At 36.4% G+C, this 23,508-nt stretch overlaps 2 protein-coding genes across 4 annotated transcripts in view; both read left to right on the forward strand.

The window, feature by feature from the left end:
• Csde1 (cold shock domain containing E1) overlaps positions 1-12,294 on the forward strand; it is a 37,797-nt gene extending 25,503 nt beyond the window's left edge. For all 3 annotated transcript variants that reach the window (XM_047550095.1, XM_047550102.1, XM_047550113.1), the window contains 10 exons: positions 176-316; positions 404-568; positions 2,791-2,898; positions 3,547-3,719; positions 4,280-4,392; positions 5,662-5,781; positions 8,111-8,289; positions 9,217-9,380; positions 10,372-10,504; positions 10,976-12,294. In XM_047550095.1, coding sequence (XP_047406051.1) covers positions 176-316; positions 404-568; positions 2,791-2,898; positions 3,547-3,719; positions 4,280-4,392; positions 5,662-5,781; positions 8,111-8,289; positions 9,217-9,380; positions 10,372-10,504; positions 10,976-11,023 — 1,344 coding nt within the window. In that variant the 3' untranslated portion in view covers positions 11,024-12,294. The remainder of the gene's footprint in view (positions 1-175; positions 317-403; positions 569-2,790; positions 2,899-3,546; positions 3,720-4,279; positions 4,393-5,661; positions 5,782-8,110; positions 8,290-9,216; positions 9,381-10,371; positions 10,505-10,975) is intronic.
• A 139-nt stretch (positions 12,295-12,433) lies between these two features.
• On the forward strand, positions 12,434-23,020 carry Nras (NRAS proto-oncogene, GTPase). The gene is made up of 7 exons (XM_047521702.1): positions 12,434-12,551; positions 13,029-13,156; positions 15,089-15,267; positions 17,850-18,009; positions 18,578-18,701; positions 19,296-19,337; positions 19,439-23,020. Exons 2-5 carry the CDS (start codon positions 13,046-13,048, stop codon positions 18,695-18,697), a joined length of 570 nt encoding a protein of 189 aa, XP_047377658.1. The 5' UTR covers positions 12,434-12,551; positions 13,029-13,045; the 3' UTR covers positions 18,698-18,701; positions 19,296-19,337; positions 19,439-23,020.
• The last annotated feature ends 488 nt before the right edge of the window (positions 23,021-23,508 follow it).

The following is a 23,508-nucleotide window of genomic DNA, read 5'->3' on the forward strand; positions in this document are numbered from 1 at the left end:
AATAAAAAGAGCAGTGAGTTTATATTAAAGAGAAAATAATAAAAATGGAGATACAATATTCAGGTTATTAATAGTAAAAATTTCTAGTGAATTTAACTTAATGGTGCTTGCAAACTTGAATATTTACCTTACTTGAAAAGCTTCACAGCCAGTGAAACTATTACTTCGGTTTCAGGGTGTGATTGCTGCCATGAGAGATGGTTTTGGTTTCATCAAGTGCGTGGATCGTGATGCTCGTATGTTCTTCCACTTCAGTGAAATTCTGGATGGGAACCAGCTCCATATTGCAGATGAAGTAGAGTTTACTGTGGTTCCTGTGAGTAGTGTTTGAGAAAGGTATTGGGGTGGGGTTTCTAATGCTTCCTTTGTCAGTTTAAAGTTAATTTTGTTTTATCATTTGTAGGATATGCTCTCTGCCCAAAGAAATCATGCTATTAGGATTAAAAAACTTCCCAAGGGCACGGTTTCATTCCATTCCCATTCAGATCATCGTTTCCTGGGCACTGTAGAGAAAGAAGCCACTTTTTCCAATCCTAAAACCACTAGCCCAAATAAAGGCAAAGAGAAGGTAAGTTTTACATAATCAGAATGGTTTTATAGCTCTTTATTCCTCTTCTGTTTACAGGCACATAGTATTATTTCTTTGGGCGTGAGATCCCAGGGCTGTGTACCACTGATACATCTGTGTATTTTTGCAGAGGGGAAAGATACTGGGGATTGAACCTGGGGCACTTTACCACCAAGTGGCTTCCTCAGTTCTTTTTGTTTTCTTATTGTGAGACAACTGAAGCTAGCCCTGAACTTGCAGTCCTTCTGCCTCTCCCAAGTCACTGGGATTGTAGGCATAATGACACCATGCCTAGCAAGAATTCTGGTGAATATTAATAGTGATATAATCAAAGCAAGGTTTCTTAGCATCACCATTATTAACATTTGGGGATGGATAACATTTTGCTCTGGGGAGTATGATGTATTGTGACAGCAAAAAATTTCTCTAGAAATTTCCAGATACCCTTTGAGAGGCAAAATCACCCCCAGTTGGGAACTAGTCATCAAAAATATTAGTACTTGCTTTTAAGCAATTTAAAACTCAAATGTAGATTTCAGTTCACACATTTGAACTCCCAATTATTGAAAAATAATCTAAGTTAGCTTCTATTCACAAGTAAATAACAAATTGAGTGGCTTTAGTCAGAATAAGTAGTTCATACAGAATGTAAAATATTACTATTAACTTTGTATAAGAGCGCTTTGGCAAAAAATGAATTTTAACTGGCAGAATGTAGGATGATTGCACTAAGGTATTGACATTTAATAGGTGGAGATAGAAAAGAGAATTTCTCAATATTGAAGAGGTATAGATGATAAAATTTCAGGGTTTCTTAAATCAGTGAGTAAGATGTTTCACAGGAAGATGGTTTGTGTTTTGTATGAGGGAAGATAGCATAAATGGGGTGAAAAATCAGGACAAATTGAGAGGGTATTGGTTGCCACTTAAGAATAGCAGTGCTGCATTTCAAGAAAAAGGTTTGTTAGAAAGTGATATCAGGCGTGGGCATGAGGCAGATGATGGCATTAGTCAATATTGTAACTATTCAGTAATTTAAAAATTGTTTTAAAAGTAAGCAGTTATAGGAGGAATATGAATGGTAGAAGTTAGAAATTAATTGGTTTTGAGTATGTAATAGTTGGTGATGAGGTATGAAGCTTATGAAGGACAGCAAGATTAGTGATGTGGACATTAGTCCCAGAGAAATGATGTTGAAACCATAAAAATGGTATAATTTGTGTAATTGCTGATACAGTGTAATTCCTGTGTGATTATGACATCTGAAATTTTTAAATTTTTATTGTGGAAATATTGGTATATCATAACTTAAATCATCTTTATATCAAATGCTGTGAACTGTGCTAGATTCTATATCAAATGAAATTCTCATGCATTGATAAATACACCAGTTGACAATGTATCCAGAACAGTGTGATGTACTATTAGATAACAAAGGATACTTTAACTTCTTTAGGCTATAATAAAAATTCCTCTTTATCTGATACTAAAGCTTCATGCTGTACAGAATTTTCACTTGTTGGAAATAACATGCTCATTTTGTTTTCTGGTTGACTGTGAGTGGTAGCGAATAAGCGTGTTCAATGTTTTCAAAAATTTTCCCTCTTCAGCAACAAAAATTAGATTCTCAAGACTGAAATACCCAATGGCAGCAGGTTGATCCAGTCTTGGATTAAGGCAAGACCACCTTTTTATTCACATGAATAATCTGTTATTGTTAGAAAACACTAGAACTAGCCTCAGTGACTTTAGAGACTGAGGCAGGAGGATCACAAGTTTAAGGACAGCCTCAGTAACTTAGCAAGACCCTGTCTCAAAATTTTAAAAAAAGGAATGGGGATGTAGCTCAGTGATAAAGCACCCCTGGGTTAAATCCTCAGTACCAAAGGGGAAAAAAAAAAAAACTACTATTAGAAGTTCCTGTGATCTCTGTCAGTTCTTTAGCTTAAGGATCTCTGATGATTGTAGTTATGTTGTTACTTGGTTGGTTTCCTGGACTGGGAATTAAACCCAAAGACCTTCTACCACTGAGCTACATCCAGAGCCCTTTTTATTTTGGGTCAAGGTCTTGCTGAGTTGATGAGGCTGGCCTTAAACTTGGGATCTTCTTGCCTCAGCCTACCAACTAGCTGGGATTAAGGTTGTCACACATACCCACCTTGTATTGTTTTTTTATTGTTCTGGGACTGTTTTCATTGTATTCTGATTCTATCTCTTTTTAGGAGGCAGAGGATGGCATTATTGCTTACGATGATTGTGGGGTGAAACTGACCATTGCTTTTCAAGCCAAGGATGTGGAAGGATCTACTTCTCCTCAAATAGGAGATAAGGCAAGATAATCCTGCTTATTTGAGAGAAGGTTTAAGGTTGTCATCTTGGTCAGAGATCCTGAAGGATGGTTTTTTAAAAATTTTGTCAAATTTTGCCAAAGTATTTTTTGCACTTAAAAGGTTAAATGATTATCGTTTTTAAAAATATCTTTTTAGTTGTCAGTGAACCTTTATTATTTTTATTTATATGCAGTGCCAAGACTTGATTCCCAGTGCCTCACACATGCTAGGGAAGCACTGTACCACTGAACTACAACCCCAGCCCCATGATTATCTTCATACGTAAAAGCAGCTCATTCAATTAAAACCCAGTCTAGAAAGTTCTTCGTTCAATCTTTTTGAGAATTCCCTAGTTAAGCATTAGGGAAGGTATACATAAATCCATTTAAAATATTACCAAAATAAAATATCAAAGATGTTACAGTGCCATTTTATGTTTTACTCATACCAGAGTTTTGAATAGCAGTCCTTTAGAGAATACAAGACTTAAGAAATGCATAACTGAAGGTCAGTAAAACTTAATCCTTAGTGAAAACCGATTTCATCTGATTTAACTACAAAGAATATCTAGAGGAGTTTTAGGTCTCATTTTCAGAGTTAAGAAACTTGGCGTCAAACAGTATTAATGATCATGCTCATTTTTCACAGGTTGAATTTAGTATTAGTGACAAACAGAGGCCTGGACAGCAGATTGCAACTTGTGTACGACTTTTAGGTCGTAATTCCAACAAGAGGCTCTTGGGTTATGTGGCAACTCTGAAAGATAATTTTGGGTTTATTGAAACAGCCAATCATGATAAGGAAATCTTTTTCCATTACAGGTAAGCAATGTCTTTTTAGGAACTTACAGCTTATTGTTCATTGTTTTGCTTTAGTTATAAAACATTTAATATTGGCTGTTGTTTTTTGTTGTTATATTTTTTGAGTCCCAGATTTCATTTTGGCACAATACTGACAAGATATATACTAACATCTACATAGAAAACACGTGTGACCAAAAGACATAGACCTATGCCGCCTTTAAACAGTGTTTAAGAGCCTTTCTGCTGCAATGAAAAAATATTTTGTATTGGTTCCAGAGAGTTATACTTTTGACATTTAGTATAGCATAGTGTTTAAAAGAGTGTGGGCTCTTAGAACCAGCACCAGAGAATTCAGATTTGAATCCAGGCTCTGCCGCTTAAGCACTTACATGACTTTTATCAAATGAATTCTTGGTATCTCAGTCTCATTATCTTGAGGTGGGTTAATAGCACCCATAGTATCTAAAAGTGTTCAACATAAGTAAGCATGGCATGAATGTTTCATAAAAGAAAGTCTGCTTGCTACTGTTGATGTTTCTGATGATGGCTTATTTAAATCTTTTTTCCTTTCCCCTTAGTGAGTTCTCTGGTGATGTCGATAGCCTGGAGCTGGGGGACATGGTCGAATACAGCTTGTCCAAAGGCAAAGGCAACAAAGTCAGTGCTGAAAAAGTAAACAAAACTCACTCAGGTATTGAATTGTGACATGTACTCTTTTCAGCATATGCTTTGGGTGGAAGAAAAGGGGTAGGGTGGAGAGGAATACATGACCTAGTTAGTTGTTCTACCTCAGTCATTCTCACATGTGGTCCCAGGATCAGTAGTATAATTTGGCTCCTTATTAGAAACACAAGTTCTCTGACCTGCTGAAATTCTGGGTTTGGGAAATCTGTTCTAAGTTTTTCGAGTTACTCTCATATACACCAAAGCTTGAGAAGAGCTGTTCTATAGATATTTTAGTCAATTTTGTATTAAATCTCTCTTTTTAAAAACCCACAAGGCCAGAGAAAGAGACAATCTTATAGACTTGTTTGTTTTTGTTTTTTGCGGTGGGTACCAGGGATTGAACTCTGGGGCACTTGACCATTGAGCCACATCCTCTGCCTTATTTTGTATTTTACTTAGAGACAGGGTCTCACTGAGTTGCTTAGTGTCTCACTTTTGCTGAGACTGACTTTGAACTCTTGATCCTCCTGCCTCAGCCTCCCAAACCACTGGGATTATAGGTGTGTGCTGCCAAGCCAGGCTAGAAGATTTGTTTTTGAAGAAAAAGTCTAAATGTAAAAATTAGAAATTAGAAATTAAGAAAATCACTACTGTTTAGGATCTCTGACTATAAAGGCCTGGAACTAAGTTTTGGTTTTTCATCTAAACTCCCCAGACAACACTTTTTTTTGGTGAGACCCAGAAAAATAGTAAGACCATTTCAGTGCCATAAATATGTTAAGTATATGATGTGTTTTAGACACTGGGAATACAGAAATGAAAAATCAGACAAATCCCAGCCTTCATTGAGCTTATTTTTTGGTGGAAACTGTGGGCACACAAGAAGTTAAACATTGTATGTAGTATGTTTTGAAAGGTAATAAAACATATTTAAAGATAAAACAAATCAGGAAGTATATAAGTAGTTTCCCATATTAGAGACTAGGAAAGACCTCACTAAAAAGGTGATATTAGTCACCTGGAAAAGGGGGTAGAGAGCAAAACATTTTAAATATGAGTACTTGTTAATTCCTTAAATTGAGTTTATTTGGCAAAGGTCAGTTTAGAAGTAGTTAAGGTCAAGCAACTGTTCTAGAAATAGAACTTGACTTTAGGTTTGCTGTACCACTTGAAGAATAGCAGAGAAATAGCCTACCCTGTGTTAACATTTGTGCTGAGTTTTGCCTCCCCCCCCATTTTTGAGTGGAATTAAAATTAAGTGAAATATGTACAAGCATTTATTTTTATTTTGTAGTGAATGGCATTACTGAGGAAGCTGATCCCACCATCTATTCTGGTAAAGTCATTCGCCCCCTCAGAGGTGTTGATCCAACACAGATTGAGTACCAAGGAATGATTGAGATTGTGGATGAGGGTAAGTACATACCTATCAGATGGTATGATATGAAATTTTCCATACCTTCTGGTGAACACTTATTTTTTAATTTTTTGATATGTGTGTGCTGAGTATTGGACCCAGGGTGCTCTACTACTGAGCTATACCTCCTTTTTAAATTATTTTTAAATTGTGAGACAGGGTCTTGATAAATTGTCAAGCTAGCCTCAAACCTAGAATCATTCTACCTTAATTTCCAGGTCCTGGTGAACATTTAAAACTCAACTCAGGAGAAGGGTCTCTTCTTGGTTCCCTCACCCCATGCTTGTTTTTTATTTTATACTCTTGGAAATGAGGTCAGCCTGGATTTAAAGTATGAACAGATGATTGCTATATTAGTACATGGTCAGTGTATGATTAAATAACTGAGTTATATTGAGACTGAGAACAAAATCTCACACTAAATAGATCATTCAATGTTGAGTGGTGATCAGTCACTGTAGTCACTTGGTGTTCAAATTTTATGAGTATTTTTATTTCCTACAAAAGTTTAATCCATCTGTCCCTTAATAGCCAGGGTTCCGTGAAAATTCTGCTTTTTATCTCTAGGCCAAGGTTCTCTCCATTTTCTGCCTTTACATTTTTTCTCCCTGTCTGCAAGAACTCATTGAATTCTGATACTAGCTTCCGTCACCACCAGAAAGACCAACTTTGCATGACATGCATGCATTAAATAATGTAATAGAAATGGGAGGAAACTGGATGACTAGTATATAGCAGACATACATAACAGAGTGGATGGATGGGTTTAATATTTTAACAAAAAATGATGATTCCCTCACAAAATAAATCCTTTTATCATCTATAAGTCCAGAATCATTAAAGTGAGGAAGAGCACGTCCTTTGGAGAAAGAAATGACCCCTTGGTAACCTGTTACTATATCATATGAAGTCCTGAAGAAATTTTATTTTACATAAAACCTCTCTCTTTCTCCCTCTCTTCACGTACACCTCCTGCCCCAAATATGAGTTGACTTTATAGCAAGTCTTTTAAACTAATGCTACAATGACACAACACCCTAAAAAGACCATGAGAATATGGGCTACTAATTTTAACTCAGGAAATAATATTGAATTGCTCTCCGCGCGCGCACACACACACACACACACACACACACACACACACACACAAGCTGCTTTTAATTTCTTTTGCATTCCCATCTCCCCAGTCCAATTTATTAGTTACTAACTAGGTTGTGGGATAGAGTCCAAAGCAAGGATATTATAGAGCATCTCTAAGCCTAGAGTTTTCTAGGACTGGACTAGACAGATCACATTTTCCCATTTGCTTGTAAGGACAGCTCTTTTATTTAGGAACACAACTAAAATTCAATATAAAACTTTTGAATTCGGCAGACCTTGGTCTGAACACCATGTCCTAATTGTGTAACCTTAGGTGAATCACTTAAATCTTCCCTTATTCAGTTTCTTCATCTTTAAAATGAGGGTGTTCAACTTCAAAATTTTTTATGAAGATTAGCTGTGAATTTATAATGAATACTTACGGACTGTGGATGTTTGCCTGATAAAAACTATTTCCAGTTCTGAGGCTTCTGTTTCTTGCCTGTTTTTCTCTTCTCCTGTATTAGTTCATGGGTTTATCTGAATGCTGAATTGATAAGCACTCAAACTCATTGGTTCAATTATTATCTGTATCCTACGCTGACCTCCAGAAAATTTTTTACTGTTGTAGGACAGAGCTCAAGGGGGGGAGGAAATGACCTATTTTTGTAGTTTTCTTAGAAAACAACAGCATCCATTTGTTTACATATTGTCTTTGATTGCTTTATCACTTCAACGTCACTGTTGAATAGTTGTGATAGACACAGGATGTCTACTTAGTCTGTCCTTTTAGATTCTGACTCCAATTTGAATAAAGGAGCCTATAGTTTTTCATTCTAAAAAAATGAATATGGCCTGAACCTGAACAAAAAAAGGAGGTGGAATGTCAAAGGTTTTCTGTTCTATATTATTTGCCTATGCCTTGCTGGTTTACTTCCTGATTGGGTATGGGGCAGAAATATTTTGTGTATTTGGTTCATATTGTACAGTGGAAGAGAATACTTAAACTTCAGCTGATAATGAAGTTTGTTATTTTTTTAAGTAGTAAGTGCAGTTTAAGAGTGTTTGTTAGCTAGTAAAGTACTAATGAGTGATCAAGTTCTCATGTTTCCATGTTAGTATTTGACATTTAGGGTTCCTTTTAAGCTTTCTCATGACACATTTTTTAGCAGCTATATTTAGAAGAGATGCAGAGGACTATTGTAAAATATTAACTTTTAGATTTTGTGCCTGTTTCTCTCTACAGGGGATATGAAAGGTGAGGTATATCCATTTGGCATAGTTGGAATGGCCAACAAAGGGGATTGCCTGCAGAAAGGGGAGAGTGTCAAGTTCCAATTGTGTGTCCTGGGCCAAAATGCACAGACTATGGCCTATAACATCACGCCCCTGCGCAGGGCCACAGTAGAGTGTGTGAAAGATCAGGTAAGTACAGCATCTCAGAATCTGAATTTGATCCTCTGAACCAAAACCTTGATATTCATTTGGTTTGTATTTTGATTTTGTCTTTTTAATAACTTGGGGTAGTTTATAAAAATGGGAAAACAAAAAGAAAGTGACTATATTAGTAAAGAGAAAATAAGAGTGATTATTCATAACTTATATTTTATAATGGGGAAAGTACATTGGAGAGTTCTAGAGTAAAAGGAGCTGTTAAGAGTTTTTTAAATTTATTTCTTAATGGCATTTTATAAATAATAATAGGGTTCATTATCTATATTCATACATACACATAAATTTGATCCGTCTTATTCCCCAGAATTATGAGATTTTATACACTTAATGTTCAGAGCTTCTTTTGCAGACCACCCAAATAAATCATGTTTAGGAATGTTTATGAAATAAGCTTAGGGGAGCTGGGTGTGGTAGTGCACACCTATAATCCTAGCAACTTGTGAAGATGAGGCAGGAGGATCACAAGTTTGAGGCCAGCCTCAGCAATTTAGTGAGGCCCTAACTAATTTAGTAAGACCCTATCTCAAAAAATTAAAAGAACTGTGAATGTGGCTCAGTGAGTTGTTAATTACCTCTGAGTTCAGTCCTCAGTACCAAAAGATAAATAAGCTTAGTTCGAGAAACAAAACTAGTCCTATTAATGATTTCCTTTGGGAGATCCCTTATGAGTTCTTAGAGGAAATGTTTTTCAATATCAGTACATTGAATATAACATTTTTTTATGGCTAATATCCATAAATCAAGAAGGGATCAAAATGAGTTGTAGGTTTAAGTAAGGGCTCCCTAGTGATTTTACTTAATTCAAAAAATGAGTTCATAACAGGCAACCTTTGTTTTAGGCAAGCTTATGATATAATGAATGGCAGTGATTGTGGTTTTTTTCCCCCCCTCCACCAGTTTGGCTTCATTAACTACGAAGTAGGAGATAGCAAGAAGCTCTTTTTCCATGTGAAAGAAGTTCAGGATGGCATTGAGCTACAGGCAGGAGATGAGGTGGAGTTCTCAGTGATTCTTAATCAGCGTACTGGCAAGTGCAGTGCCTGTAATGTTTGGCGAGTCTGGTGAGTTTTTTGATTGTAGTTGGATTAAAAATCACCCTGGGTTCTCATAATTTCTGTTGTCTATCCTTTTATCACATTTTTTTACTTTTCCATTCCTTTGTTATTCCCTTCCTTTTTTCCATTTTTGGTTATGTATTCATGTTTTATGTCTCTAATATTTTCTTCCTTACCTCTAGTTTTTATTGTCTGGACTTCACATTCATAAACCTGACCGTTTGAAACACTCAAGTACTATGCTATCTAGCATTACATATGGTAGATGTTAAATATAAAAAATTTATGCAGTCCTTGTTCTTAAAGAATTCTGCTTATTTGCTCATTTTCTTCCATCAAGTCATTTCTAGTATATATGCTGCTTGAAATTCTAATTTGTATATCTTATCCTGACTCTCCTGTTCTTTTGGGGGGCAGGTGGGTACCAGGGATTGAAGTCCGGGGCACTTGACCACTGGGCCACATCCTCAGCCCTATTTTGTATTTTATTTAGAGACGGGCTCTTACTGAGTTGCTTAGCTCCTCACCATTGCTGAGGCTAGCTTTGAACTCGAGATCCTCCTGCCTCAGCCTCCTGAGCCACTGGGATTACAGGCTTGCACCACTGCGCCAACTGCTTTTTTCTTTTTTTTAAAGCTTAATATTTTTACCATTGTAGGAGATTGGATTCTCTAGAACTCTTTGTTCATATCTCATTTTTCTAAGGTTTTCTACATCAACTACTTTGTTTTATACATCTATGGAACTAACAAGTCTAGTGTTGACTATCACCCAAATGATCCTTCCAGATCATATGTAGTTAGAACCTTGAATGGCGGGGCGGGGGAGACATGCACACACACAAACTTGTCTGTCTTGTATTGCCAGCGTTCTAGATGAGGCAAGAGTCCCCCTCATTAAAAGTGAGTCATTTAAGCAATTAAGTAGGAAACACTCTTCTTCAAGTACTTTCTTCCTACCAAGTGTTTATTGTTCTCACTCTTTGACGTTGTTACAGCGAGGGCCCCAAGGCCGTTGCAGCTCCTCGACCAGATCGGTTGGTCAATCGCTTGAAGAATATCACCCTGGATGATGCTAGTGCTCCTCGCCTAATGGTTCTTCGTCAGCCAAGGGGACCAGATAACTCAATGGTATGATTCAGATTTAGGCCACATTTTTTTTTTTTAGAATGAAAAACTATAGGCTCCTTTATTCTAAATAGGAGTCAGAATCTGAAAGAACCAGACAGTAAGTATTTTAAGCTTGAGGGAGGACAACTGACAGACCAACATACTATTTGAAGTCTTATTTCAACATAGGTTAGGGAAGTTAATGAAGCAAGGAGCTTCACTATTGCTTATAACTAGTTTGAATTCCCTGCATGTTGGTTCAGCATCTAATAGATAGCTTTGAGTAAGAAGCGCAGTTCTTGTTTTTCTTAATACTTTCTACATAGCTTAGATAATGGATCAGGAGCGCTTAAAAATATTGTTTTCCTCTAGTAAAGAACTGGTAATGGTTAAAATGATTAAAACTAATGCTTATGTAGTTCATTTTGGAATTGTGCATGTACTTATTTTGATGCACCCAAGTTATTAACTGCAGTTTTTATTTTTTCACAGGGATTTGGTGCAGAAAGAAAGATTCGTCAAGCTGGTGTCATTGACTAACCACATCCATAAAGCACATCATTAACCCACTATGATCAAGTTGGGGGGATTCTGGTGAAGGGTTCTGAATATCTCCCTCTTCATCCCTCCCAAAATCTGGAATACTTATTCTATTGAGCTATTACACCAGTTTTAACACCTTCCTCGTGTTATGTTTAAAAAAATAAATAAATTTAAGAAACCATTTTAAAATTATGCACAGTTGCAGCCTGGAAAACTTAAGGTGGCGCCTTATAGTATCAATTTTAGGAGCTTTATTTGGTGCATTTAACGCAACTGGTAATTGCAAAATCCACTTCGCCTGTGTAAGTGAAAAATACAGACTGTTATCTTGTTGGCCCTATGAAATTCTGCACTTGATATTTAGTATATATACTCTACCTTCATTACTTCTGGCAAGATGTTCTGCCTTAGCACTCAGTTGCATTCTTTTCCTTTTCTTTCCTGTTCATTATGCTTTAATTCTGAGGACCATATGAGGGTAGGATATATTACCTTTTAAAAATTACAAAAATTTATATAGGCAAACCATTTTAAGTTGATGGCCAAATGTTAAAATGTTATTTTTCATATCATTTATAATCTTGTCACAATCCACTTAACAAAGTTTGGTTAGATTTCAGTGAAAATTATCTTCCAGAGTAGGTTTTTTTTTTTCTGGGATGGGGGGCAAATAACTTTACTACAATTAGTATATATATGGTGCAGAATTTCATGCAAATGAAGTGTGCCAGCAGTGTGATAATTTAAACGTATTTAAACAAAAAACAAACAAAAAAAAGGACGAATGCACAAACTTGCTGCTGCTTAGATCACTGCAGCTTCTAGGACCCAGTTTCTTTTACTGATTTAAAAACAAAACGAGAAAAAAAAAAAAATAAAAAAGTTGTGCCTGAAATGAATCTTGTTTTTTTTATAAGTAGCCGCCTGGTTCCTGTGTCCTGTAGAATACAGGCACTTGACCCTTGGTGTAGCTTCTGTTCAACTTTATATCACGGGAATGGATTGGTCTGATTTCTTGGCCCTCATCTTGAATTGGCCATATTCAGGGTCCCTGGCCAGTGAACTGAAGGCTTTGTCAGATGACAAGGGTCCGCTCAGGGGTTGTGGGGGAGGGCGCTTTTATCTTCCCCGTTGTCGTTTGAGGTTTTGATCTCTGGGTAAAGAGGCCGTTTATCTTTGTAAACACAAAACATTTTTGCTTTCTCCAGTTTTCTGTTAATGGCGAAAGAATGGAAGCGAATAAAGTTTTACTGATTTTTGAGACACTAGCACCTAGCGCTTTCATTATTGATACGTCCTGTGTGGGAGGGGCGGGTCTGGGTGCGGCCTGCCGCGTGACTCCTGGGTCGCAGACCCACGTGGCTGGGGCGGGGCTTGGGTGCCCGGGGCGCCTACTGATTGCGTAGCGGGCGGGGCCGGAAGTGCCGCTCCCTGGTGGGGGCTGTTCATGGCGGTTCCGGGGTCTCCAGCATTTTTCCTGGTGGAGGCCCTAAATCCTTCCGAAGCGGGGGCAGCAGAGCTTGAGGTAAGTCTCTGACGTGCGTGGCGTTGGGCTTGGAGCATACAGGCGTCCTCTTCATGTCAGGAACCTAGGAACCCGAGACAAAGGCCTTGGGCGGGGGTTCCTGGTTTGGGGCCCTACGTGGAGCGTTTTGTGGAAACGGAGAGGTAATGGGAAGGGGTCGCGGCCCAGAGGCCGCCCTAGGGCAGAGAAGTGCAGGAGCAGTAGAAAGGGGGGTTTCCTTTACCTTAGGCTAAGGGCGGAACCCAAGCACTCTGGTGGGGGTAGCAAGAAGCCAGAAATCCGAAGCCTACACTAACCTGCAACTGTTTGGGGGGAGGGGTACCTGAATTACTTTAAGAAGTTAAGTGGAAGGTCACACGTATGGAACTAATACACTTAGAAACTCTGGTTTTAGTTTTAGTTACTGTTGATTGTGGAAAGCTTTGAAGTACTGTAGATCTGGCTTGCCACTTAACCTCAATTGTCACTTTCCCACAGGTTCTTGCTGGTGTGAAATGACCGAGTACAAACTGGTGGTGGTTGGAGCAGGTGGTGTGGGTAAAAGTGCACTGACAATTCAGCTAATCCAGAACCATTTTGTGGATGAATATGATCCCACCATAGAGGTGAGGCTCAGTGGTAATCTACGAAGTCACCCTCGCTCTCATGATCAGTTTTTCGAACCCATTTCCTTTGTACTTTGAAAGTAAATAAGAACAAAAGGTTATTTTAGATATTGCATTCAGTGATGCAATAAAGTAAAACTTTTTGTTTATGGTTAATTTTTATTAGCTGCTAAATGTTTTCTTTAAAAATTTGGTTTACAGCAGTTCTCAGTATTAAATTCATTCAGTTCCTTTGTATATGACAACTGTGTTAAATAAAGCCAGGCAGCCCGCCCCAACCACTTGGGAGTTTGAGACAAGAGGATCACAAGCTCTCAGCCAGTGTGAGCTACATAGCAAGACCTTGTCTCACAGTGTGTGGAGGGAGTTAAATAGAAATGCAGACCATAGGTAAATAGATTGTTTGATTTTGTAGAAAGAGGATGGAGATGAGAATTCACAGATGTGGATGTTCTTCAGTTCCCATTTCTTTGCTAGGAGAGGCTCCAACTCAGATTTTGAGTTGGAGTAGAAACAACTTGAGATTTTCAGTCGCTGTGCCTACGATTGCAGTCCCTGTTTGAAGGTTTTTTTAGTTATGTGATATTGAGCAAACCTCTTGGCCTCATTTTCTCCATGTTTTAAATTACCATAAACTTGTCCTATCTACCATGAGGAATGTTGTGAAAAAGCAAATAAATGTTTAAATTATTTGCAAGTGGTAAAGCAGTACATGGGAGTTCATGTTACAGATTGACTTCAGTAAGTGATATCTAAGACTCTTTAAATAAAAGGTTTTGTAGTTGTTCAGTTTAGAAATGTCTAACCCCCCTGGTCTTCTTGCCAGCTAGCTACTGAATGTTAATGCAAACTAATTTTGATATATCCACTATTAAAAATTGGTTGAAATAATTTTGCAGAGTTTTATTCATTGAGAGGTAATTTAGATAAGTAAAATACATAACTCTCATGTCTGCAGCTCAGGTTTTATTTATTTATGCATTCATGTAACCACCACTCAGATAACAATGTAGAACATTCCCAGTACCACAGAAAATACTGCCGTGAAGCCAAATCAGAAGTTTTTCTCATTTTGTTTTTTGCAGTACTGGGGACTGAACCCAGGACCTGGTGCATGCTAGGCAAGTTCTCTACCACTGAGCTATACCCCAGCACTTTCATTTTGAGACAGGGTCTCGCTAAGTTTCTGAGGCTGACCTTAAATTTGCAATCCTCCTGTCTCAACCTCCCTGGTAGCTGAGATCACAGATGTGCACTACAACACCCAGCTAGAAGTATTTTCTTATATTATTATATGTCTTTCTTCCTGAGAAATTAATTGCACCTTGTTTGGAAACTAGGAATTTGATTCAGGAATATTTCCCAAAGGTTTAATCTGTTATGATTGAAAAAAACATTTGGAGTATTATAATCTTCCCTGAAACCAAAGGTATTTGTGTATTTTGTCACAACACAAATGATTCAGTATCCAGTGCTAGGTTATAATTGGTGGAATTATGTTTAGAATCTTAAAAGTAAAACAGCTCAAGTAAAATCATCTGGTTCATAGTGTAGTAAAATACACCTATGAACTATTTCCTAACTGCAATAGAGCTGTCATTTGAATTTATTTATATATTACGTATATGTGTGCATGTATATGTATATATACACACAGATATATGTATATAAATGTGGTTCTATTTTTCCAGAAACAAACTGGCCCCATTTTCTTTTCTGCAGGCATAAGATTTGGGGCTTTTTCCTAAAGTTACATTAAATACCTTATATTTGTGATTATATTTTAACAGTTTGAGGGACTATCCAGATAAACAGAAATTGACTTGAATTATTACGTATTTATCCTTTATAATAACATTCCATACCCTGTGGTTTTTAATAAAAATTTAATTTCCCTCTCTCCCTGCGCCCCCCCACCCTCCATACTCCCAGGATTCTTATCGAAAACAGGTGGTAATAGATGGTGAAACCTGTCTATTGGACATACTGGATACAGCTGGACAAGAGGAGTACAGTGCCATGAGAGACCAGTATATGAGGACAGGCGAAGGCTTCCTTTGTGTATTTGCCATCAATAATAGCAAATCATTTGCAGATATTAATCTCTACAGGTACTAGGAACATTATTTTTTCTGAAAGGATGATCCTAAGTGTGTTCTGATAGTGGGAAAATGAGGATACCTTACTTAGGGAAGATACAGCATTTGAATAGTGGGAAAAGTTGGTTTTAGGTTGTTTGACATTAAGAATCTGGGGTTGTTACTGAAATACTGGAATTCTTATATAGTATACTGTTATAGTAGTGTTTGATAATACATAAATGAGACTTGCTACTTTTTGATAATACATAAATGAGACAGCTCAATAGAGGTATTCTAATGAGAGATCATAAAGGAATTTCAGAGAGTAAAACACCTGAGAAGTATTTTTTCAGTAAAAAATAAAAAAGATGGTAGGAAGAAATAAATAGGAAGTAGATAAAAATAGAAGGCAGCAAAGGAACATAAAAATGGAGTTTCTGTACAGAACCTTAAAGTTTGAAAGCTAAATTGGATCATAAAAAATTCTATAACATTCTTATTTTACAAAATTAGAAAGAGTTCAGGAAGTTATCTGTTGGGGTTTTGGAGTTGCGCTGTTATTAGTAGATCCAGGATGAAAAATCCAAGGCTCCTTTTTCTTACCTCTGTGTTTTTTAGGCAGAAAATATAATGGTTATGAATATAGACTCTGTATAGGCTGAAATCGAGTGACATTTTTTAGCTAGGTAACTTAGGACATACTACTGAATCTGCATGTCTTATTTTCTTATCTATAATAAAGAGATAATGGTATCTATCTCTTAAAGTTGTGAAGATTAAACAAAAAGTTTGTAAATCACTCAGAACAGTACTTGGCAAGCACTTTGCAAGTGATCTGCCTTGAGTCCTGGCTTTTTATCCAACTTGTGAAGATACTTGCTCTCAGAAGCAAACTGATCCACAACTCAGTTCAATGCTTTTTTTCCTAGACCTTTTTTACTTCCAATTTTGCCTTTCTCTGGAAGTACTATCAGTACCTTCTGCCCTCTGTATTTGAATGTTCCACATCCTCAGATTGAACCAACCTTGGAAGAAATTGCTTCTGTACAGAACATGTATGGACTTGTTTTCATATCATCATTCCCTAAACAATATAAGCAACTATTTAAATTAGCATTTATATTGTTTTGGGTATTATCAGTAGTTTAGAGATGACTTAAGTATATAGGAGAATGTACATAGATTATACGCAAATACTATACCATTTCATAAAAGAGACGAGCATCATCACATTTTGATATACACTGTGGAACCACTTTCCCATGGATATCAAGGGATGACTGCATTCAATAAAGTGCCCAACACTTGTCAAGTATCTAATAAACAATCATTGAATTTCTGGAAATCTTTTCTTCTACCTTAGAATTTTCTTCTACCTTACATTTTTCTATGTGTGTCCTACCCTAGACAAAAGAATATTTAAAGCATTTTGTAAAAATGCACATAGTATAGCAAGATAAACTAATGAAACATGGGCTTACGTGAGGCAATGAGAAAATAAAGAGTTAGGGATGAGCTTATTCTGTAACTATTTGAAGCCCAGTAACCTGGAAGAGGTAGACTACAAATTTGAGAACTATTGTGAAAAGGAAACAGCTAAAAGATACAGGATCTGCTAAAAACAAATCAGTTGCTCAGAAGAATAATTATACTGACAACAGAAAAAAAATTTCTCTGATGCTCAAAGAGGGTGGTTTAATGTAAAGAAGAATAGTAACCTGACAATGACATGTTGCAGGTACTTTCAGTTGTCCTGTAATATCCCTTAACATAAGCTGCTTCCATCACACCTAAACAAAAGTTCTGCAGAAAGCCAGTGGAATGCAGGTTAGGTACATGACTGTATGTGTCATCCAAGCTAGAGTTTCAAGCAGTGGTGCAGTATGGTAGCCACAGCAAAATGTTGCAGTTTACATTTAAATTAAAATGAAGTAAGATTTGAAAATTAGCTCCTCGGTCGCATTAGAAAATAATGTAAAGTGCTCAGTAACTACACCTGACTGGTGGCTACCATGTCAGACAGTGTAAATAGACCATTTCCATCAGCACAGAAAGTTCTATTGGACAGTGTTGGTTGAGACAATCTAGAGCAATAACTTCCAAACTGTGCTGCGTGGTAGGTCTGAGCATGTCATTGAAGAGAGTGCTAACTTTGGAATTCCAGATCCTCAAGTCCCTCAACCCTTTTATTAGGATCAGTTTGGTGCTTTCTGTTTTATGTCTTAAACTTGGAACTATAATTTTAAGAAAAAGATTTGGGTACCACCTATCTTGAAGGGTGGGTTGATTTAATATTTCATTAAATCCTGTCAGAAGGGAACTTCAAAAAATTTAGTGGTAGTGAGCTTTGTTTTTTATATTTAATGTGAACCAAAATTTACAGCTTTAGCTTCCCTCTGGCTATACTAAAATGTGAACTGGAATTCATAGCTTCCCTATGGCTACTGCACCAAGTCCTTGGTGTCTTCTTTAAGTGGCAAAAAAAATGTGAAATTCAATATTAGAAGCGAATAGAACCATATAGAACTTGCCAGTTTTTCTTTTGCTTACCAGTCTATTCCTTCTTGAAAGTTTGTTTTTCTTACGTTGTCGTAACATATTCCCTGTTTCAGGGAGCAGATTAAGCGAGTAAAAGACTCAGATGATGTACCTATGGTGCTGGTAGGAAACAAGTGTGATTTGCCAACAAGAACAGTTGACACAAAACAAGCCCATGAACTGGCCAAGAGTTACGGGATACCGTTCATTGAAACCTCAGCCAAGACCAGACAGGTATAGTAGGGCTTTGAGCATCTGTGCAAGGATTTAAGATGTAATCCATATTCCTTGTAGATTTCTAATTGTGTCCTTTTGTTTATTTGTTAATTTTTAGTTTAAACCCAAAATGAACTTATTAATGTTCTAGTATGGCATTTTTATTCCTGCATTAACAGGCACAGATATTTCTAGTGAAGACCCTTGATTTTAAATATTTATAAACATAAATATTTAACATAAGTCTTTATGTTTATAAACATAAGTCCTTTTGTCATCAGCATCAGCCACTGTTAGGGCTTAAGCCCTCCTGAATGGAATCATTAATCTGGTAGTTCTCTGTGTGTCTCAACATTATCCTTTTTCCTTTGCTGGAATATGTTTTTACAAAATATGCCATTTATGTATCAGCCTGTGAATGTGCTAAATTTGGTGTCCTCTTCCTAAATCACCCTATTTTATCACCTGTGAATTTGATAATTAGGATTTTACATCTCTCCTAAAAAAAATAATATAAATGAGAAAGCTTACAACTTGGATTGTGTTAGTTGAGCTGTTCTTACATTTTCTTTCTTTATTTCCATAGGGTGTTGAAGATGCTTTCTACACACTGGTAAGAGAAATACGCCAGTACCGAATGAAAAAACTCAACAGCAGTGATGATGGGACTCAAGGTTGTATGGGTTTGCCATGTGTGGTGATGTAACAAGGTGAGTGTGTTGATCTCTTGACATAATTACAAATATTATTTAGCATCAGGCAATTTGGAGGAGTGTTAGTGTCACTGATTCTGTTGGTTGGTGTTTTTTTGTTTGTTTGTTTCTGGTTTTGGTACTAGAAATTTAACCCAGGGGTGCTTTTACCACTGAGCTATATCCCCAGCCCTTTTTGGATCTTGCTAAGTTTTTTAAGGCCTAAGTTGCTGAGGCTGGCTTTGAATTTGCAATCCTCCTACCTTAACCTCCCAAGTCTCTGGGACTACAGGCATGACTGATTCTGTTGTTAATTTAACTGAGAATTAACATAGTACCTGGCAGATTCTGTTGTTAATTTAACTGAGAATTTCTGTGTAATTGTAACTATCAAATATTTTCCTGATGGTACCCTGAGAGAACTGAAGTCTAACTTATTTTTTAAATATTTAATGATTATACAGATAGCTTTATGTTTTTGATAATACTAGAAATTAGAAGATACTATTTATGAAAAGTATGCATACCTTGTTCTCCTCCAAGCCAGGAATTCGAAGGATCACTGTGTAGAAACCCAATGATAATGACATGGTATTGTTCTTTTTTTAATAGATATTTACGAAGTTCTATCATCAAAAAAGAGCCACTTTCAAGGTAGGACAAGTTTGGAAATGTATTTTTATTCACATTGAGTTCCTAAACTTGTTTTTCTCCTACTGTGTGTGCCACTTACCCACATTCCATCTTTATTTCAGCTGCACTGATACCCTGGTCCTGACTTCCCTGGAGGAGAAGTATGCCTGTTACTCTCTTCATCTCAGAGAAACTCCTGCTACTTCCCCAGTTCTCAGTAGATGAACACAACAGTCTTTGCTTGAGAACTTCTCAGAATAACTACCTCCTCACTTGGTTGTCTGACCAGAGAAATGCATCTCTTGTTATTCCCCAATAGTTTCCCGCCCTGGGTTCTCCCCTATAGAAACAAACACATCTCCACCACCCAAGTTTTTCATCTGAAAGTCAATTCATGCTCTGAAACAGAACCAAACTAGATATGAAATTCTGTTGAAAACAGTTTCTCGAGCTCTAAAGTAGCAACTGCTGGTGATTTTTTTTCTTTTTCTTTTTTTTTCATTTTACTGTTGAACTTAGACCTATGTTAGCTTTTGGAGAAATGTCATAAATTACATTTTTGCCAAGAATATAATTAATTTTGCAGATTGGTTTATTTGTAATGTTATCAGCTATAGTCTATAAACTGGCATCTGCACTATATTCATAAATACAAAAGTGAATGCTGACTTTGGAGTCTATCGTAGTCTTCTCAACTTTCATGAAATTAAATCCACCTTTCACAACAAAGTGCCTTTTTCCTAGAAGTGATTTGTAGACTTTCTTTATAATACTTCACTGGAATAGATGTCTCAAAAACCATTATACATGAAAATGAATATCTTTGACCCATCTACCTTTGAAGGAAAGATATACCTATACGTTAGCAGATGCCATTTCTTATGTGAAGATGATTTTCCAGAGGCCTATTTGGAGCTTTCCCCTGGGGAAAAATGAAACTGGAAGCAATTACGAATAATTTCACTTAATTTTTATCTAGTCTTTTTTGGTAGGTGACTACCTATAAATGTATATAATTTGTTTCTTTTAGCTTACGGATAATCTCATGTTCAATGAACTTCCATTTATATTCAAATTTGGGTCATACCAGAAAGCTCTACATTTGCAGTTATTCAAATATTATAAAAATTTGGTGTGATGTTATAGCTGTAATCAGTGATTTTCAAACCTCAAATATAGTATATTAACAGATTACATTTTCACTGCATATCATAGTCTCTCAGTGATGTATATAATTGCCCTCAATCCCCTTCTCACCCTACTCTCTGCCCCTTACCCCACAGCAACAGAGGCTTGATTAATTATTTCAGTTGAGTAAAGCATGGTGCTAATGGACCAGGGTCATAGTTTCAAAACTTGAACAAGCCAGGTAGCATCATGCAGAGAAAAATTCTTCCACATTTGCTCCCTGGACCAGTAACTCCAGCTAGTAGTTTTGTTGGATGCCTGCTGTTAATCCTGCAAGGAAAGAAGAGATTAATAAGCATGAGTCCTCTACCTTGACTAGAAAAGTTTGATATTTTAAGGAGGATCAGCTTAGGAGTCTTTATATTTTAACCTCCCCCTCTTTTTTTTTTTTTTTTTTTAACAACTTTGAAACTAAGCCAATATTTTTTTCATCTTTTTGAGAACGAGGGTGCCTCAAATCAAATGTTTTTAAACTTATAATGTTCTCTGAAGGATTTTAAATAGATGTTGATAAATTAGTCTTCATAATAAACAGCAAAAGCTGATGAGTTTGTTCAAAACATGAAGTAGCCTTTGGAATGAAATTGCTATCTGAGAAATGAATAGAAATGTAATTAATTATTAGGAGGATATGGAGGAATGGTATTTCCATTTGTAGATAATACCTTGATAATTTTCTATTTTTGGTGGCATGGGGATCAAACCCAGGGCCTTATACATGCTAACCATGCACTCTACTCCTGAGCTACATTGCCAGCCCTAGGAATTATAAAGAAAAATAGATTTGGATAACTTTTGATAAAGGACTAATTCCAGAATGGCCACTTACTGTTCTAATGTCTGAACATTTTCTGAGGTTTTTGTTTTCTAATATGAATTTTCATTTATTAAGCAAACTCCTCAATACCCATAAATGAGTTCAGAAGAGTCAGAAGAAAAACACACTATGCCCAGAGTATAATAAACTTGGAGTTGTGCTCCTTAGTGCTAATGCTGGGAGCATTCACAGTAGGCTTGTCATTTATAAATGGAAACTCTGCTGTTTTGTGTCTGCTCCTCTTGCTCTGTCATTTTCCTGAAGTTATATTGGGGCTTATCACCTCATTTGTACTCTTTTGTGTCTATGTGACTGGCAGTGTGAATCTAAAAAGTCTTTTAAATTTAATGTCAAATTAGGGAGAAAGATAAGTTACTCCTTTTGGGCTCTTGTGGCCTTAGTCCTTGTGTGTATGTATCTATAGTTTGGTCAGATATGTTCTAAGCACAGAAGTAGAGAAATGGGGCCAAAATTCAGACTTGAAAATGTTCTTTAATAGCTTTTTAAGAAGTTGCACCTCGGTGTGAATTTTGGCACAACAGAATGACAAACTTAAGAGTTAAAAGCTGAATAAGTTCAGTTAGTGTGGTATAAAATACAGTTTTTAGAATATGTGATTGCTGAAAATAATTGTTTTACCTCAAAGTCTCAAGGTCACTTTCCCCGATTTAAGTGCCTGGCCAGCTGTCATAAATTACATATTCCATTATGGTTTTGTTTTGTTTTTTAAAGGTTGCACATTGGACAGTGTGAAAATAAGATGTTCTGCCTAAAGCTACCATGCCTAATCTGTAAATGAATCTGTTAAATGCTGTATTTGCTCCAGTAGCTTACTATGGAATGTTAACTTAGTAATACATTATACTTCGTTTTTCTTTAGGAATGTAATAGGTAAAATTAATCTCTCTCTCTCTCTCTCTCTCTTTTTTTTTTTTTGGGTGGGCCCCCTGTTTAATCTCTCATCATCCTTTAAACTGCTGTGAATTTTGTTGTGACTTGAAAGCAAGGATAAAGGAAAACTTTTAGAGAGATTTTGATTATTTTTTTCCCATTCCAGAATTTGTGATCATAATCACATTTTGCTTTGTATTCATAGTGATGCACTCTGAAGCTGGCAGCTACAACCTAGAACCAAAAACTGGTGCATTCTGCTTCTTATAATTTGTCTCTGCTAATAAGTTATAAGAAGCAAGGATAACTAATTAGGGAAAATATTTTTATTTGGGTTGTTTCTGTAAACAAGGGACTATAATTCTTGTATTTTTTTTTTCATCTTTACTGTTTCTGTAAGCAGTCTAATGTGCCATGAAATTATTTTAAGGGTTTTTTTTTTCTATAAGAACTGTTTTTAAAGTGTTCTCATCAGATTAGTTGTAGATATATATCAAAATATTACTGATTTTTAAGTCTGAGTACTGACCTGACAAGCAAGTAATTTGAACTCCACTCTGGAGGGTAGGGTGGGTATCAGTGAAAGTTGTGTGACTTTTATATTTCTGTGCCATCAAACATAGGTAACAGTATCAATTGTGCAATTCTGCTGTTTAAATGGGAACTATTGGCCTCTTTGGCCCTAAATAAAAGGGCTACTTTAAGTTGATTATTTTATTGTAAATTAATCCATCCTAATTTTTTAAAATTTGGTTGAATATTTTTCTTGTTAAATAATGTTTAAAAAATAAAAAGTGGAAGTTCTTGGCATAGTCATTATTTCTTTTATCCCACTGAAGTGCCTTTATAGAAAGCCAATATTAATTTTAGACTTTTGGGTGTGACATTTGGATAGTATTAGAAGAGTTGAATTCTTCATTTTATTTCAGTATAGTAGTCCTCCTTAACTGAGGTTTGTGTTTTTAAGTTACTCCAGAGTCCAAAAATATTAAATGGAAAATTCCAGAAACAATTCATAAGTTTTAAATTATACTCCCTTCTGAGTACATAATGAAATCTCACACTACCTGACTCCATCCAAGCCAGGATGTGAATCATCCCTTTGTCCAGGGTTTCCACACGATATACACTACCTGCTCTATAGTCAGTCAGTAGCTCTCTCTGTTATCAGATAATCTGTAAAGGTATCACAGTAGTTAATTCAGGTAACCCTTATCTTACCTGCTGTTGACCCCAAAGTGCAAGAATAGTGATGTTTATGTATTATTAATACCTGTTCAGTTTTATTGTAATCCC

Source organism: Sciurus carolinensis, chromosome 1, assembly GCF_902686445.1.
Source record: "Sciurus carolinensis chromosome 1, mSciCar1.2, whole genome shotgun sequence".
NCBI classification, from domain to species: Eukaryota; Metazoa; Chordata; class Mammalia; order Rodentia; family Sciuridae; genus Sciurus; species Sciurus carolinensis.

Excerpts from the sequence above, each read along its gene's own strand:
- Nras (XM_047521702.1), top strand. The coding sequence starts at position 13,046 with ATGACCGAGTACAAACTGGTGGTGGTTGGAGCAGGTGGTGTGGGTAAA. Across the intron at positions 15,268-17,849 it reads GCAGATATTAATCTCTACAG|GGAGCAGATTAAGCGAGTAA; the intron begins GTACTAGGAACA and ends TCCCTGTTTCAG. Across the intron at positions 18,010-18,577 it reads CCTCAGCCAAGACCAGACAG|GGTGTTGAAGATGCTTTCTA; the intron begins GTATAGTAGGGC and ends TTATTTCCATAG.